The 14,052-nt window shown below is 41.9% G+C and overlaps 1 protein-coding gene across 1 annotated transcript in view; it reads left to right on the top strand.

The window, feature by feature from the left end:
* The first annotated feature begins 2,408 nt into the window (after positions 1 to 2,408).
* gnai2b (guanine nucleotide binding protein (G protein), alpha inhibiting activity polypeptide 2b) overlaps positions 2,409 to 14,052 on the top strand; it is an 87,950-nt gene continuing 76,306 nt past the window's right edge. The window contains exon 1 of the mRNA XM_036532575.1: positions 2,409 to 3,365. Within this exon, the coding sequence (XP_036388468.1) occupies positions 3,248 to 3,365 (118 nt within the window). The 5' untranslated portion in view covers positions 2,409 to 3,247. The remainder of the gene's footprint in view (positions 3,366 to 14,052) is intronic.

The following is a 14,052-nucleotide window of genomic DNA, read 5'->3' as shown; positions in this document are numbered from 1 at the left end:
TATCCACCCATATATCCCCAGTGGATTAGAACCAAATTTGTTCTGCCACCATGGGCTCCAGGACATTGATCACTAATGGCATGGCTGGGATCAGGCCCGGGCCACAGGGCTCATCCTTATGCTTGAACATCAAGAGCTTTCACCAGCTGAGCCACTCAGGAGCCCAAGCTTTCTCTATTTAGCAGTTGCCCAAGCACTGCTGATGCATTGGTTCCCCTTTGTTTTCATGGTATTAAATGGCACCACAGTTTGTTGAGACAAGGCTGGTTTTGAACCTAGACTGTAGGGCTCAGCTGGCACTGAGCCACATGGAAACAAACACTTGATTTGTAATTACAAAGCCATAACTAGGTTTGTGTTTTCTATAGTTTCATATTGCCATACATAACAGCTTTCCATGACCGTGGTGGCTCTGCGCTCATGGTATTAAGTGTGGATGGTAAAAGCTGAAGTATGTCCAGAGGCAGTATGTCATTGTCATCCAAAAAGCCATGGGTCCATTCATACAACCATTTATGGAAAGCTGTTGCATTGTGGGTTACAGATTATAATCAATTAAATTCTTGAATAGTAGAAAACCCTCACCTTAAATTGCATTGAGTCATGGCAAATTTTATACTTGCGACTTGTTTTAAAACATTACATTAACAGGTCTTTGTGAAGTGGTGTCATAAGAAAAATCAAGCAAATGACTGAATCAATTTAATTAAATCTAAATTGCACATACTGTGCAGCCATTATATTTATAAAAGTAGATATAAATACATTTACCTGAATTGTTTTAAGACTGGCTTTGCCTACCCCAGTGACTGTGCCACTGTTCCAGTTAATTAAAGGCATTGCGTTTCATTTCATATCCTGGATTTTGTTAGACATTATTCACCTGTCACTTAAAGAAATCATCTGAATAGTTATTATTAGTTATAGTTATTTGGGTATTTATTCTGAGTTATATTATTTTTTTTCCTGTCCATAATTTGTGAATGTGGAAAAAGTTGCGGAGAATAGACTATTTTAAAAATACTTTACCATATTTAATAAATATAAAGAAAAATAAAAAAAAAAGTTGTTTTGTGTCTACAAATCCTGCTTTATAAAGTGTTTATGAATCGATCTACCTACGTATCATTTTTGTAACTGGTCCCATGTACACTTGTTAAATTTGTCATAATTATTTCCTCTAAATTCATATGACATTTGAGCACAAGAGGGCGCTATGGATCTGTATAGCTTTCTTACATATCCACTTTCTGTCTCATAATGAGATATGCACATCAGATAAAGTAATCCAATGCTACACACAAATCATGTACATTTCCAAATATAAATATTTACTTTGAGGATTAATATGAACTAGGTCGACAGTACATAATCCAGGTTAATAGAAAGTCTAAGATTTTTTTTCCAAAAGCAATCAAACATTTGTTGTGTTTTTGGTGAAAAAGACAGCATGGTGGATCTTAGAGCTGCTTCTAAAGGGTTGTCTCAGTTGTAATAATGTAGATATTGTAACCGCATGTATAAATTTGCAATGTATAATTCTGTATAACTGTATATTACTGCATGTATAACTCTTGGAGAGTTTCCATCTCTGCTTTCCACTATCCGGTAGCGGTTGTACCTCAAGGTTCTGTCTGTAGCCTGATGTTATCCCTTTACAGCAGATCATTTTGGCCTTTAGAGACCTTTCCATGATTTTAACACTATTGTTTATTTTCTACCCGCTGGTCCCCAGTGTCTTAACATGTTTAATTCAAAGATCTCAGTGTTGACAAATCTTACCGTCTGGTAAACCATCCGCTGCCCGCTGGTTGCAGGCTATGTCCATTTTAAAACTAGCATGGAGGACTCTGCAGTGTCTCATATATCTGTCACTCACCATACACAACCAAGATTTTGTTTTCATACAAAATATTGTATATTCCATACTCCTAGATGTGTTCTCCCTTCTTTCCTAAAGCAAACAAAAAAAGTGACAAAAGTTGCGCCTAAACATACACTACAACATTTATCATTTAGGAAAATATTTATAAGGACTGGGTGCCTTAGTTGCTTTACTTTACTATGCAACATACTAATAATTGTGTATTGACGCCATTGGTTGTGTTTTCTGTTTGAGTTTAGTATTTTCGATGTCTTTTATTTATTTACTTTTAACTAAGGTAATCCACGAATCTAATAAATGAATCAATGGATAAATGCATATATATAAGTGTTCTTGATATCATTCTTGGCGACGGGAAAAGGTGAATTTATATTACAGAGTTTTTGCATTATCTAAAATAAATACAAACGACAGAAATAAGCCAAATGTATTAGCAATAACGAAACAATATCGACTACAACTCCCATGATGCAGTCCAGTGGGCGTTGTGGCGGACGACTGGCAGCGCGCTCACTGTGCTGGGAGGTTTCATATTTTCTCCTGCTTGTCGGGAAGAGAACTTCTCTTTGGGTTCGGGTGTGGCGACGGCGAAACAAAAATAAATCAAAACGAGAGGAGAGGAAAATTAGACCCGTACATATCAGCAGAACTGCTGAGCTCTGAATACCAAGAGCTGGGGAAAAGGGAAGGCAGTTTAAGAGCTGCTATCTGCAACGGTGGCTGACTGACCCGATTTTGCGCTGTTCGATATCGATTCAATCACCAAGCGCTGCCCTGCATCTGGAATACGCACCTCTGCCGCTCGACAGACTTCCTCCTTACCTTGTTGTCTGCACTTACAAGCTCAACGGCGAACCTTGGTCTAACTTTTCTGGGTCTGAATGTGACTTCCAAAAAAGCGATTATCGGTTCCTTGCGTCTTATTGGTCAGTCTGGTCTAATTATCACAACAGTGCATTTCTTTCAGTTTTTTTGGATATCTTCTAACATTAAATGTTATCACATGCGCTGTGGATATCCGAGAAGGTTGATTGATGGGACAGTAGTATACACGCAAATTGGAGAATTGAAAATAAAATAGAAAAGGACTCAAAATATTCTGGACGGGAATTTTTCTCCATTTTTGTCAAAACTGATGCGCGTGCTACTGGATTAAACTGATAACTTGTGTTTTTTGTTTTGTTAATGCTCTGATAAGGTGACGTTACCATACACACGCTTTTGAAGAGGACCAGTTGACCAAGGAACGCTGCTGCATCTGTAACATCTCAGAACATCTTAGAAACTATCCTAACCTTGTGTCAGAATTTTACAAATATTTTGCAAAGCTTAAGGCGTGAGAGTTCGCGTGGTCCTGGAGCCATGGGGTGTACTGTAAGTGCTGAAGATAAAGCGGCCGCCGAGAGATCAAAAATGATAGATAAAAATCTACGAGAAGATGGAGAGAAAGCCGCAAGAGAGGTGAAGCTGCTTTTATTAGGTACGAATTACTGTTTTCTTTTTCTAATTAAAACACACCTTTGTTGTACATGAAATCCCATGAACAGTGTGCAGACGTGAAAACTACACTGGTGGTTCACAGTTAAAGCTTCGCAACGTTTGTGTGTTTGTTAGCAACATCACGTCTTTATCTTGCTCGCTGAGTGAACACGCACTAAAATTAGTGCGTGGTTCTGCAGCAGTGTGATCCGAAACGTAGTTGTTCTTCAAGACACGACGTCGTCCTGATTATTTCTGAAAAATGGTAGCGGGAAGGCATGAAACGGTACTTGCTGTAGATATGTGGCTGCATTCTGTTGCGGCGATTCGATTAAACCAGCGGTATCCCAAAACATACAAGTGCGAGCGCCTGCTTCGATGCCGTCGATGTTTCTCAGCATGCTCTGAGCGTATTTGTTTTGCTTTGAGTCAGGATCAGCTGGCCGCCAAAAAGAAGCAATTATCAAATTAAACTCTTGTATTTAATCAGCCGTGCAGAGAGGCACTCATTCTTTCCTGTTGGGGAAAAAAGGCATTTTTGGTGGGTAAATGTAAAATGATTGTCATACCAGTACTGTGGGTGTTTTCGATTTATTTTCCTTGTACAACCATAATATACGTTCCATTCATTATGTATCAAAAATATTATTACAAAAACATAAGCCCACGAATCACCTTGGTTACAGTACAAAGCATCCTAGTTTATCAAACCGTCTCTGTATGTATATACTTTGAAAGGTAGAATCAGGCTTGAAAAGAAATGAGACCATGGATGTATGAATGAAATGAATGGTTTATTTGGTCGCATAACCAACATATATTTGAAGCCTTTCTGTAATTAATTTATGAAGTAATGATGGGTAGTTTAATAGTTTATGTCCCCCTCCATCTGCACTGTGTAGCTCGTTAATGGCCATATTGCACACATCAGCAGTTTAACTGTCAGTTATCTAAAGCTCTAAAAATGCAATGTGCTTGAGTCTGTATGCTTGCGGGCATGTCTAATGAATGAAATTTCCTCTACAGCTAAAAAAAAAAAACAGAGTACAGAGGTGTTTCTTTCTGGCTTAATTGATCGTCTTCATTGGAGAACTGTGGTCATGCACCTGACAGAATGACCAGTTTCCTACACTTGTGATAATAGATCAGACTTGGATAAAACTGGGATGTTAGCAGTATCTGGAGTTACAGGGTAATTACCTGCATTTAATTTCAAAGCCGTTCCTTTCTGACAGTGAGTTTGGATTTTCCCAGCCATCTGCTGTGGACCTTCTCTTGACAGCACTTTTTTTTTTTACATATTTCATTTTCTCAGTAGATGCCCTTTTCTAATGGTAATTTCACACATTACCATTTATACAGCTGGATATTAACTGAAGTAGTATCTAGATTCAAGGATACAGTCACCCTGTTCTATCCAAGTTTTGAGCCTGCACCCATCTGGTCCCATCCAGTTTCCAAACCCCTACTCCTCCATGCTGCTTTTAGCTTGTTGCAGCAACACTTCCATCCCATCAGTGGTTTCCGGACACAGTAGTTATCCACTCACAATTTCTGTGATTCCCATAGGATCCCTGCTAACTGGGTCTGCCTGTTTACCATAATATCAGACAGGGTCTGGTTTTGTGTATGAACTGGGATGGTATATGATGGTATCAATGACACACATAGACTTGGCCTTCCCCTGCTCAGCTGAAAAAAAAACCTGATGAGGAGGAGGACTATTGAGCTTTAGTTTTGTGGTGTCTTGCTGCAGTTGCTTCAGGGATGTTTTACTTGTCTGTCTCCAGATGGGTCGGGGCAGTAACTATAGCCTAGCTTTGTGTCATGTGTCAAGCATACCTGCATTACTGTTACAAACAGAGCCATTTTCCATCATTAACGATCAATGCTCTGTCAGCAATGTAACAGTTTCTATGGCAGATGATTTCAAGAGACAAGCTGGAACCCAAAGGACAGACTGATGCCAACATGACCATTGAGACTAAATTCTCACAAAACTGGACAAAGCTCTGTGTGAAATACTAGTTTAGACTCCTGCAGCAAGGGATTTTTTTTGGTCTTCACCATTGTCTTTCCTGGCATTGTTACATTGTGCTTCCTGTTGTGGTTCCATGTATTCGAAGTAGACTAAACGTTTATGTAGATGGACAGCCCCTTTAAAATGGCTGACTTCAAAGATAAGTTTCAGGGATGACGTGATCATCTGATAATATTTCCCTCTCAGCTTAAATTTTCAGAGATATAGCCAGTCCTTCTCCTCTTGGTCTCTCAGAAACATCAGTGTCTGTGCACAATCCCCTCATCCCCCATACCCCCCGCCATAGCCCCCATTACCAGTGTGTCTGTGAGGATTGGATTTTCTGGCACTTGGTAGCTGGAGCGATTGCCGAACAAAATCACCGTCTTTGTTTTCCTCACAGAAGGCTGTGTGCTGGACAGTGCGTGTCCTCCTCCTATCCTAGAAGCCAGCATCCAAACCACCTCTCGCTGGCCCCTGTGTGTAAACACTGTTCTTTTTGTTTGTTTTCATAACAGTCCTTTGGCTAAACAAGGCCTATCAAACCATACTAATGACGGTTAGAAGAGCAAATTCAAACTGTAGGAAACGCAAGAACGCTGCACGGTCAGTTGTTCTTCAACTGGATTGTGCCCTTCAGATAACTGGCCTAACATCTTTATTTCAGAATGCAGTTTATTGTAGTGTTTAGCTTAGGAAGAAAGACATTGAGCTAACCGCAAAACATCATCAGTGAAAACTGCATGTCAAGCAAGGTTTTGTTTCCTGCAGTGATAATATCAGCTTTTGATCAGAGGAACACGCACATTGTGTAGATACTGCAGATCAAAAGAGTGTAGCATAGCACCTGTGACAGTATTGATAACATTTGTCACATAATGCTGAGGTTGAAAGTAAAGTAAAAGCTGTCTGCACTTAAAAGGCACTGCTTTCCAGTCCTGACAGTCATTGGTTCAAATCCCAAGTGAATGCTGCTGGATATTTCTTTTGAATTAGTGAACTCATAATTCTACTAATTCTGTGAATGGGCTCCAGAACTTGACAGTGTAAAATGTTAAGATGGGTAATGTCATGTGTTGAATCAATAACAAAAAACTCAGTAAAGACAAAACAGGCTTTTGGTGTGCCTGTCTTCCGTGCAAACTGGACAACACTTAGCTAAAGCAAGTGTTGCAGAGATACAGTCAAATAAGAAATAAAGATGGTAAACTAGCACAAAGGTTTTTGCTTTGAAGGGGGGAGCTCTAACTCAGTGGTTTTGCAGTCATATGCAGTGTTGGCCGACAACATCATTCATGGCGTCTCTGTAGTAATTTAAAACCTTAATGAAAAGCCTACGGTTCAGTCTTATGGATTACACAACTCCGAAAGATCGGATGATGAGATTGAGTGCTGTTAATTACAAATGAATTACCATTTTGTGCGTCCGCAAATTGTATGCGTCATAGCAGTATAACAGTAATGAATATCTAAAGCAGTGTCCTGGTTTACATGTATATTAGTACATCTGAGTCACCATACACAGGGAGGTTACATTACACAATGACGTGAGACACTCGTGCGCGCATTCACTTAAAGTGCACCGTATGGCAGAATATATTTATCTGGTGAAAATCTGAAAACCTAGAAACTGCTGTCCAGTTCCATACAAAACATCATTCTGTTGTTTTAGTGTTACAAAGTGTTTTGTTAAATTTCAACTTGCCAGTTGAAATGGTTGTAAAGACTGTAATGCTATACTGTGTCTTTGCTACTAGTTTAGTTCTGGGATTTCCAGCTTTCAACAGATAATGTTAGGAACTGCAGTAGGGGATATTGAGTCATGTACATCTTTCTTTTCATGGTTGTTGACATCAGGAGGAGTTAGTCATTTAGCTGGTAGAATGAAGCTAGACTTTGTCTGGCTCGAAAGCCAAGAGACTGAAAACATTTTTGGTGGGGAAGTGCTACCTTGCTTGGCCTCTCCTTGTCTCTGCACTGACTGAACAGATGTAAACTTTGGTCTATGTGAGCATGGCAGACCGTGAAGAATTGGTGTGAGATTCTCTGAAAAGCGCCACATCTCGCCTCTCAGAAGCCTTTGAGAGTTATGATATGCTGTCGTGGAAACCTGGAGAACAGGCGTGGGCTTCCTGTCGGCTTCAAAAGCCAAGAAGGAGATCTTGTCGACTGTTAGTTTTCATAAGACGGCATTCTTTCTTTGACACAGTGTTTTAGCAAGAGAACGTTGGTGCATTGAATTCAGCAGTGTGGTCGATGGCTATCTCAGGAGTTTGGCAGCTGTAGGGACAGTGACTTCATTCTCTTTCTCAGCTTAGATGAAATACCTTTAAGGGCCTAAAAGGACCTGACATCTGCTTTAGTTTCTGTTTCCTTTTTTTCACTTGGAAATCCCCAGGCAAAAAAATGTTTATTGAAAGGTTTTGTTGGTTAAAACGTTAATAGACAAAAAGCTACCCTTCAGTGGCTCAATTTCAGATTCTGGACTTTAACCCAAACATAAGCCTTCCTGCAACTTGATCATCAGTGAATTCTGTTGCTCTCTGCATTTATTTTTTTCTTTTCTGTGATTTTTCTAACCACCTGTTTTCAGCTCAGCATCCCAATGGAAATTTCCTTTGGCAACTTCCTCTTGCCCAGACTGTGTGTGAGGGAGGGAGAGCGGGAGGGAGGGGGAGAGAAGGAGAAAGAACGAGAGAGAGCAGTAGGGAGGGAAAAAAATAAGAGTGAGGGCAATTTTAATGGAAACTTATGAACGCTTCATTGCCTGGATGACACCTTGCACAAGAGGTCATAAACACCTCTGAAAACCAGTGGACTGCCTGTTCTGTGCACGTCAGGCATGCGTGTATTGAATGTTCAGGCAAAAGGTTGGCTATGGCCCAGCTGGTTCTAAGAGGTAAGAGAGGTGTGGAGCGAATCATTGCTGCAGTTGACCTGTAGACTCCTCTCGCTGCCGCCACCACCTGTTTTACATGTAAATGTTATTCTATGGTAGATGCTAATGTTACCTGTACAAACACTTCGCGGACATGAACGCTGCTTAAGCAAACATGCCTGTGAAGCACCACATGAACGAGTGTGGCAGTGGACCACAGGAAGTGGAAGCATGACAGGAAATTAATTTCAAAAATACTGTATTCTTACTCATGGCTATACAGTGAGCGAGGAGAAATGGGAGTTGACTGGAGCAAGTCTGAAAAATGGACATTATCGAGCGTGACCTTATGGTGACCGTCTTTACCAGCAAGAAATGCTGCATGTATTTAAAAGATACGGATGTATTTTAGGCTGATACGTTTAAAATGGGTTGGCTAATTTGCAGTTTCCTCCCTTGTTTCCTGAATAAATGGACAAACAGCTGGGTTTCGCATTCCAACCGTTACAACACGTTCAAATTGCATGGTGTTACTGCCACCAAATTGCGCTCATCATAATGCAATGTGAAAAGTGCAGCCTCATCTAGGTTAGCTCCCTTTCCATCATGGAACCATCTATCACACTAGCATTGTAAGCTGGGATGTTTGCCCGAGGATGCTGTGCATTGTTTGATACCAAAGTACCATTGTTGGTTGATTTTTTTTTGTTTGTTTTGTTTTATTTTATTTGTAATCTGCAGCGTGTTATACATTCTGTTCATACAATCATGCCACTCTTTCTGGTAATACTACTGACATAACAAATGACAACTAACCAACTAGTCCAGTGCCTTAGTCTTAGTCCTTAGTCTGGATTTCTCCATCTGTGTTCAAGTTCATGACCCAGACTTAGAGGCTTAACAAAAAAAAAAAAAAACATCAACCACATATACCAGGCCAAGGTTTGGACCAATTTAAGCCCCGCGGTGGAAAAGTGGATGTAACTGTGTCAAGCTGTTTAATTACAAAGCAGAAGCTTTGGTAAGCTTCATTCTCTTAGACAGAACAGCTTTGATCATCACACAAAGAGGCCCCCCCTGTTGAAAGCTAGGCCAGCAGTGTTGTGTAATGTGGGACAGAGCTGGAGAGTTATATCTTTTGCAGTCCAACAGCATGGAAGCATCTTCTGGACCTGGCTTGCTCCCAGTGCCACAGTGAAGCCACAGTGACCTCACTTAGAACCTGTGTTAAAGGAATTTGAGGTTCTAGTATATGGTAGGTACAAGGCTTGCAGATAGGGCTTCAGTTATGACCTCACAGAGAGGGCCTTTTCTGCTACAGCTTCTGTTTTCTCCCTTACCACCAGGGCAAGGCAGCAATGTGAAAAGAGGTGCGCTGCTCGTTTTTTTGCATTTTTTTGGCTCCTGATGAGGTGTCATCAGGGTGGTCTCCTTGACCTTCTGGTGTGGTCAGCTCACAAAAAACAGAACTCCGGAAGCAGGGCCATGCTTTTGTTTGGCCCTCAGTCTCATTTTCTTATGAGAAACTAAAGCTAATCCCACCCTCACAGTGAGAAAGGAGGAGAACTCAGCCATCAGGCATGTAGAAAAGGAGTGATATCTTTACCAAATTTCCTGAAAGGAAAAAAAAATGTTCTTTTGGCAAAAGCCTCAAAAGGCAAATGTTACTAATTGGTTTCTAAATAAAAGTGCACTGCCGTTTCTGAGAAATCCCTGCTTGTTTTACAAAGCCGTATGCGCTGGCTGTGCGTTCTCCCAGGGTGCTTTTTCGCAGAAGGCTCAGTGGTGGGAACCGCATCGGTGTGCCCCTGAGCAAGGTCCCAGTGACCTCATAGCCTGCACATGGGGTGCAACCTAAACACCAGGCTACAGAGCCAAGTCCGTGAGGATATTTCAAGCGCTGGCCTTGTTATCCTCTTACACGACCCAGTGCCGCAGGAAAAATTCAACGCCCTGTCACTAATAGGAAGTTTATTCCTTTTTCGTTGTGTAGTTAAGCGCACGGTAAAACCGTGCAGCCTGAGAGCTGGCAAGGACAGATGTCTTATGAACCTCACTGTGTGGCTGCTTATAAGAACTGACGGGACATGGGGTGACACATACTCAAAAAAAAGGGGGGGGGGTTGAATTCAGACAGCAGAATTTCTAATTACTGTTAATGATTGGCTAGAGCCATCAAAAACAGTTGATTTTCTAAATGTTTCTAATTACTTGAAGCTCATTGACCAGCAAGTGATAAATCATGTGTAGACCCTGGTGTGGAGTTTTTTGCTGGTCACTTGTTGAAGACCAGTATAGTAGAGAGGTCCTACATGCTTTCTGGGCTTGGATCATTGCTCATAGCAGATGTGAGGACTATGGGATTGAAAGGGGGGAATCTGCCTGCTTTCTGAATACAAATGAAGCATTAGTTTTCCTTCTTCATGTTACCTTGTCCCCTGGAGACCCTTATCTGGTCTAAATTGCACAGTCTGATTCAGAACATTCTCTGTTTTCCCCTTATTCTGGAGTGCATATGCCGGGGCCAAGTTTGTGGAGCCGAACTGAATTACAAGTACAACGAAAGCATCAGTGAAGGCGATAACGGTGCCTGAATAACTGGCCATCACTACCTCTGGCTTTTAGACTCGGGAGGTCGGAGCAGTGATTACAGGACAGAGAGAGATTGTAAATCAGATCAGTAATCTTTGAGGATTACTGCCAGCGGGGTGCTGATGGTGATGTTTCGGTGCGAGGGTTTCGATTGAACCCTCTGTCGATCTAATGTATTGTGGATGTTGTCTGTCTCAACATTACCTCCATACCCAGAGCTTGTTGGGCATTAGCCAGGTCATAGGTGGAACAGAAATGCTGTATCTCTCTCCTAATTTTCTGGCTGTAATGGATGTTCATGAGCTTACTTCTGCTTTGAAACCTCTGTGAGTCTTGACAAATAAATGGAATCCTTGCTCCTTTTACATTCTAGGAACGGTGTTGAGTTCTGTGAAATCAGTGAAAGTGAGCATTAGGCAACATTAGACTCTGTCAGCTCTGTCAGAAACTAATCGGTTTTGTAAAAGAAGCACATCTTTGGAAAACTAAAATGCCACTGAAATTATTTATGTCACTAATATTGATTTATCACTAATGCTGTTGTTAATTTTCCAAAAGATGCTGACAGATTATGATGATATGTCAGTCTTGGTTTGTGGTTTGCACTGAATTGTACTTGGTCCAGGTGCCCTCCAAGTCTCAGCTGGGTGGTGCAGCTTGTGGATAGAGCAGGGGAGGGGGTTGTGTTTCTCGGTTGGTGGTTTTCTGCAACACTTAAATCAGTCTGGGGATTACGTGTCCACAGTGTGCGTGTGGATACATGGCATTATGAAATATGCGGCACATCGAAGAAACCAAAGAGAAATTCACTTTGATGTTGTTTCAAATTGTATTGAGATCTTATCAGTGTATGAGGGGATTGCAGGAGGACCAAAGCTAACATGCACATTTAATTCAAGACATTTTGGGAAGCTTACTATGCAGATCCCTTCAAGGTGTATGGCAGCAGTGATTAGCTTTTCAGAAGCAATGTGCTTTGAGCGGTGAAGCGGGCCCTTTTAAAATAATACATCCAGTAACTGTGGGAGAACAAGATACCATCTTCATTTCTCTAAATGATTAAATCAGTTCTTTTTGGGGTTTATTGAAGCTTAAATATGATGAGGTGGAAGGTGGTGAGTGATTGTTTTATATTCTTCCAGGCAGCCATGGCAGCAATGACAGATTTTTTTTTTTTTTTAAATGCACCATTAACCTTGTCCGCTCCTTTTGAATTGCATTGCTTCTGTGTGGCTTCAGCTAAGCAAAACGAAGGTTTTGTTGTTCCTCTTTTTTTTCCTGCAGGATCATGAATCCTGTGCAAAACAAAAACAGTTGTGGGCAAGGTTTAATTTTAGAAACAGAAATAATCATCCTCCAGTTGCTGGAAAGCCCTGTTCCAGATGGCAGAAGCAGCTCTGCAGCTGGTTCCTGGCTGCTGGGCTCCTACCGTCAGGCGAAGCCACAAGCACGACGTCATCTGTCCGTTACGGTCCATTCTGCTGTCTTGAAGGAGCCCCGTCGCGTTTTCTAAATTTCCCCTTTATTCTCTGGTTTATGAGAGCTAACGTTGTTTGAGGGCCCCTGTTGCTGAGGAGGCGTCCTTTACCTGCCGGTTCTGTGGGCAGCCTCGTTACTCATCATTACGGCTCTGTGTAGTACGAGACATCTGTGGATTCAGCTGTAATTACAGCTCAACGGTGAAGGATCGGCCCGGCCCTCTTCTCTAAACATGAAAAAACATGACTCTGAGCTGGAGTTCTGAAGCAACCGTGATGTTTGTTGCTCTGTCTGTTAAAAAATGCAGCTTTTGTACAGTTAGTGCATACTGTCTCTGTAAAGAGAAATAAATGTCTCAGTGTCACAGGATGCAGACAAATCACTGACAATTAAGAGCCTCCTGCCCAGTCTCCCAACAGTATGGTGTCTGAATTGTGTTCTTCCTTTAAAGACAAGGCATAAGTATTTTTATGTGAATTCTACCATGCATCCCTTGAGCTGTGGTTTCTGCTCGGTTTTGAGCTCTGATATAAGCACTTTTATAGCTATAATTTTTGCTGTTGAACTGGCTGTGCCAGTTGGTGCGTAGTTCAGGATGGGAAGGGGTGTGGGGGAGTGCAGTTGATAACTGTCATGGCTATGACAGTTTTTGGAATTTAATTTCAAAATGGGTGCTCCCTCTGATATGTTTAGAAGCAGTCAGCAGGGAAGGAAATTTACACGTACCATGTGGCCTACTGCTCATAGGCAGTAGAGCTCCTTCAATTTCTCTGTGGTTAACCCGTGCCTTTTCTAGCTTTTAAAAAAATTTAGTGATCAGTTTTGTGTGGGTGGACATGTTGATCTTGTTCCTAGCGCTGTTGCATTTAACCTAACTGTAACCCTAACCCTAAATTTTGTTTGTAGCCTTGTTGCACTTATATTTCTCTCCCTCGCACCAGTCCTGAAACCTGCCTTTATCTGCTCCTGCCTGTGTAATGACAGCAGGATGCCACTGAGGCGACCATAAACTCCTAAAACATCTTCTGCAGATCTGTGAAATAGAAGCAGCAGCATATTTACATCCTTACTTTAACATTTAATTCACTGCCTAAGATTGTGGTGCATTGTAGACAGGCAGGGCCTGGCAGCAAAGCAGACTGACTCGCACATGTCTTTCTCTATCTCCCTTCCTCCTTTAATGTCCGCTCCCCCTCTGCTCCTCACTGCCTCTTTGCTTCTTCAGTTCCCCTGCTGGAGAGCAGTTCTGTGCTTGGAGCCGAAAGAGCTGAAATCAGTTCTTTTGATTGTCGATTTCAGCTGCATTCAGGGGTAATTGAAGAACTTGGGCCAGGGCGTTAGGAGGCTCTCATAGTAAGCGTTAGTCATGGATGGACGGGCACGGTGGCGGCATTTTAAGTGTTACTGGCAGTTTCACTCTCTTTGGGAGCTTTGAGATACCGTTGTGAAGACACAGTGCAGGGAAGTGATAAAAGCGTAAAGAGCCGGAGAGGAGCGGACGGCTGTTCTTGCTGTTGTAGCTGTGATCGATGTGCGCATGCGCGAGCGAGAAGTCCGCGCCATTCGTTCTGGTTGAAGAGATTGACATGGTGCTGACAGGCAGGCGTCTGGATTAATGTGCATGTGATGACATTCGTTTCCCCTGCGGAGAGGACGGCGGGCGCACACAGACGCGCTCGCCCGCACTAGCTCAGGGAAGGGCTGTGTTTTGAGGTGCGC

The sequence above is a fragment of the Megalops cyprinoides genome, chromosome 7 (assembly GCF_013368585.1).
Source record: "Megalops cyprinoides isolate fMegCyp1 chromosome 7, fMegCyp1.pri, whole genome shotgun sequence".
NCBI lineage: Eukaryota > Metazoa > Chordata > Actinopteri > Elopiformes > Megalopidae > Megalops > Megalops cyprinoides.
Note: the sequence above shows the minus strand (reverse complement) of the source record. Positions and strands in the feature narration are given on the sequence as shown.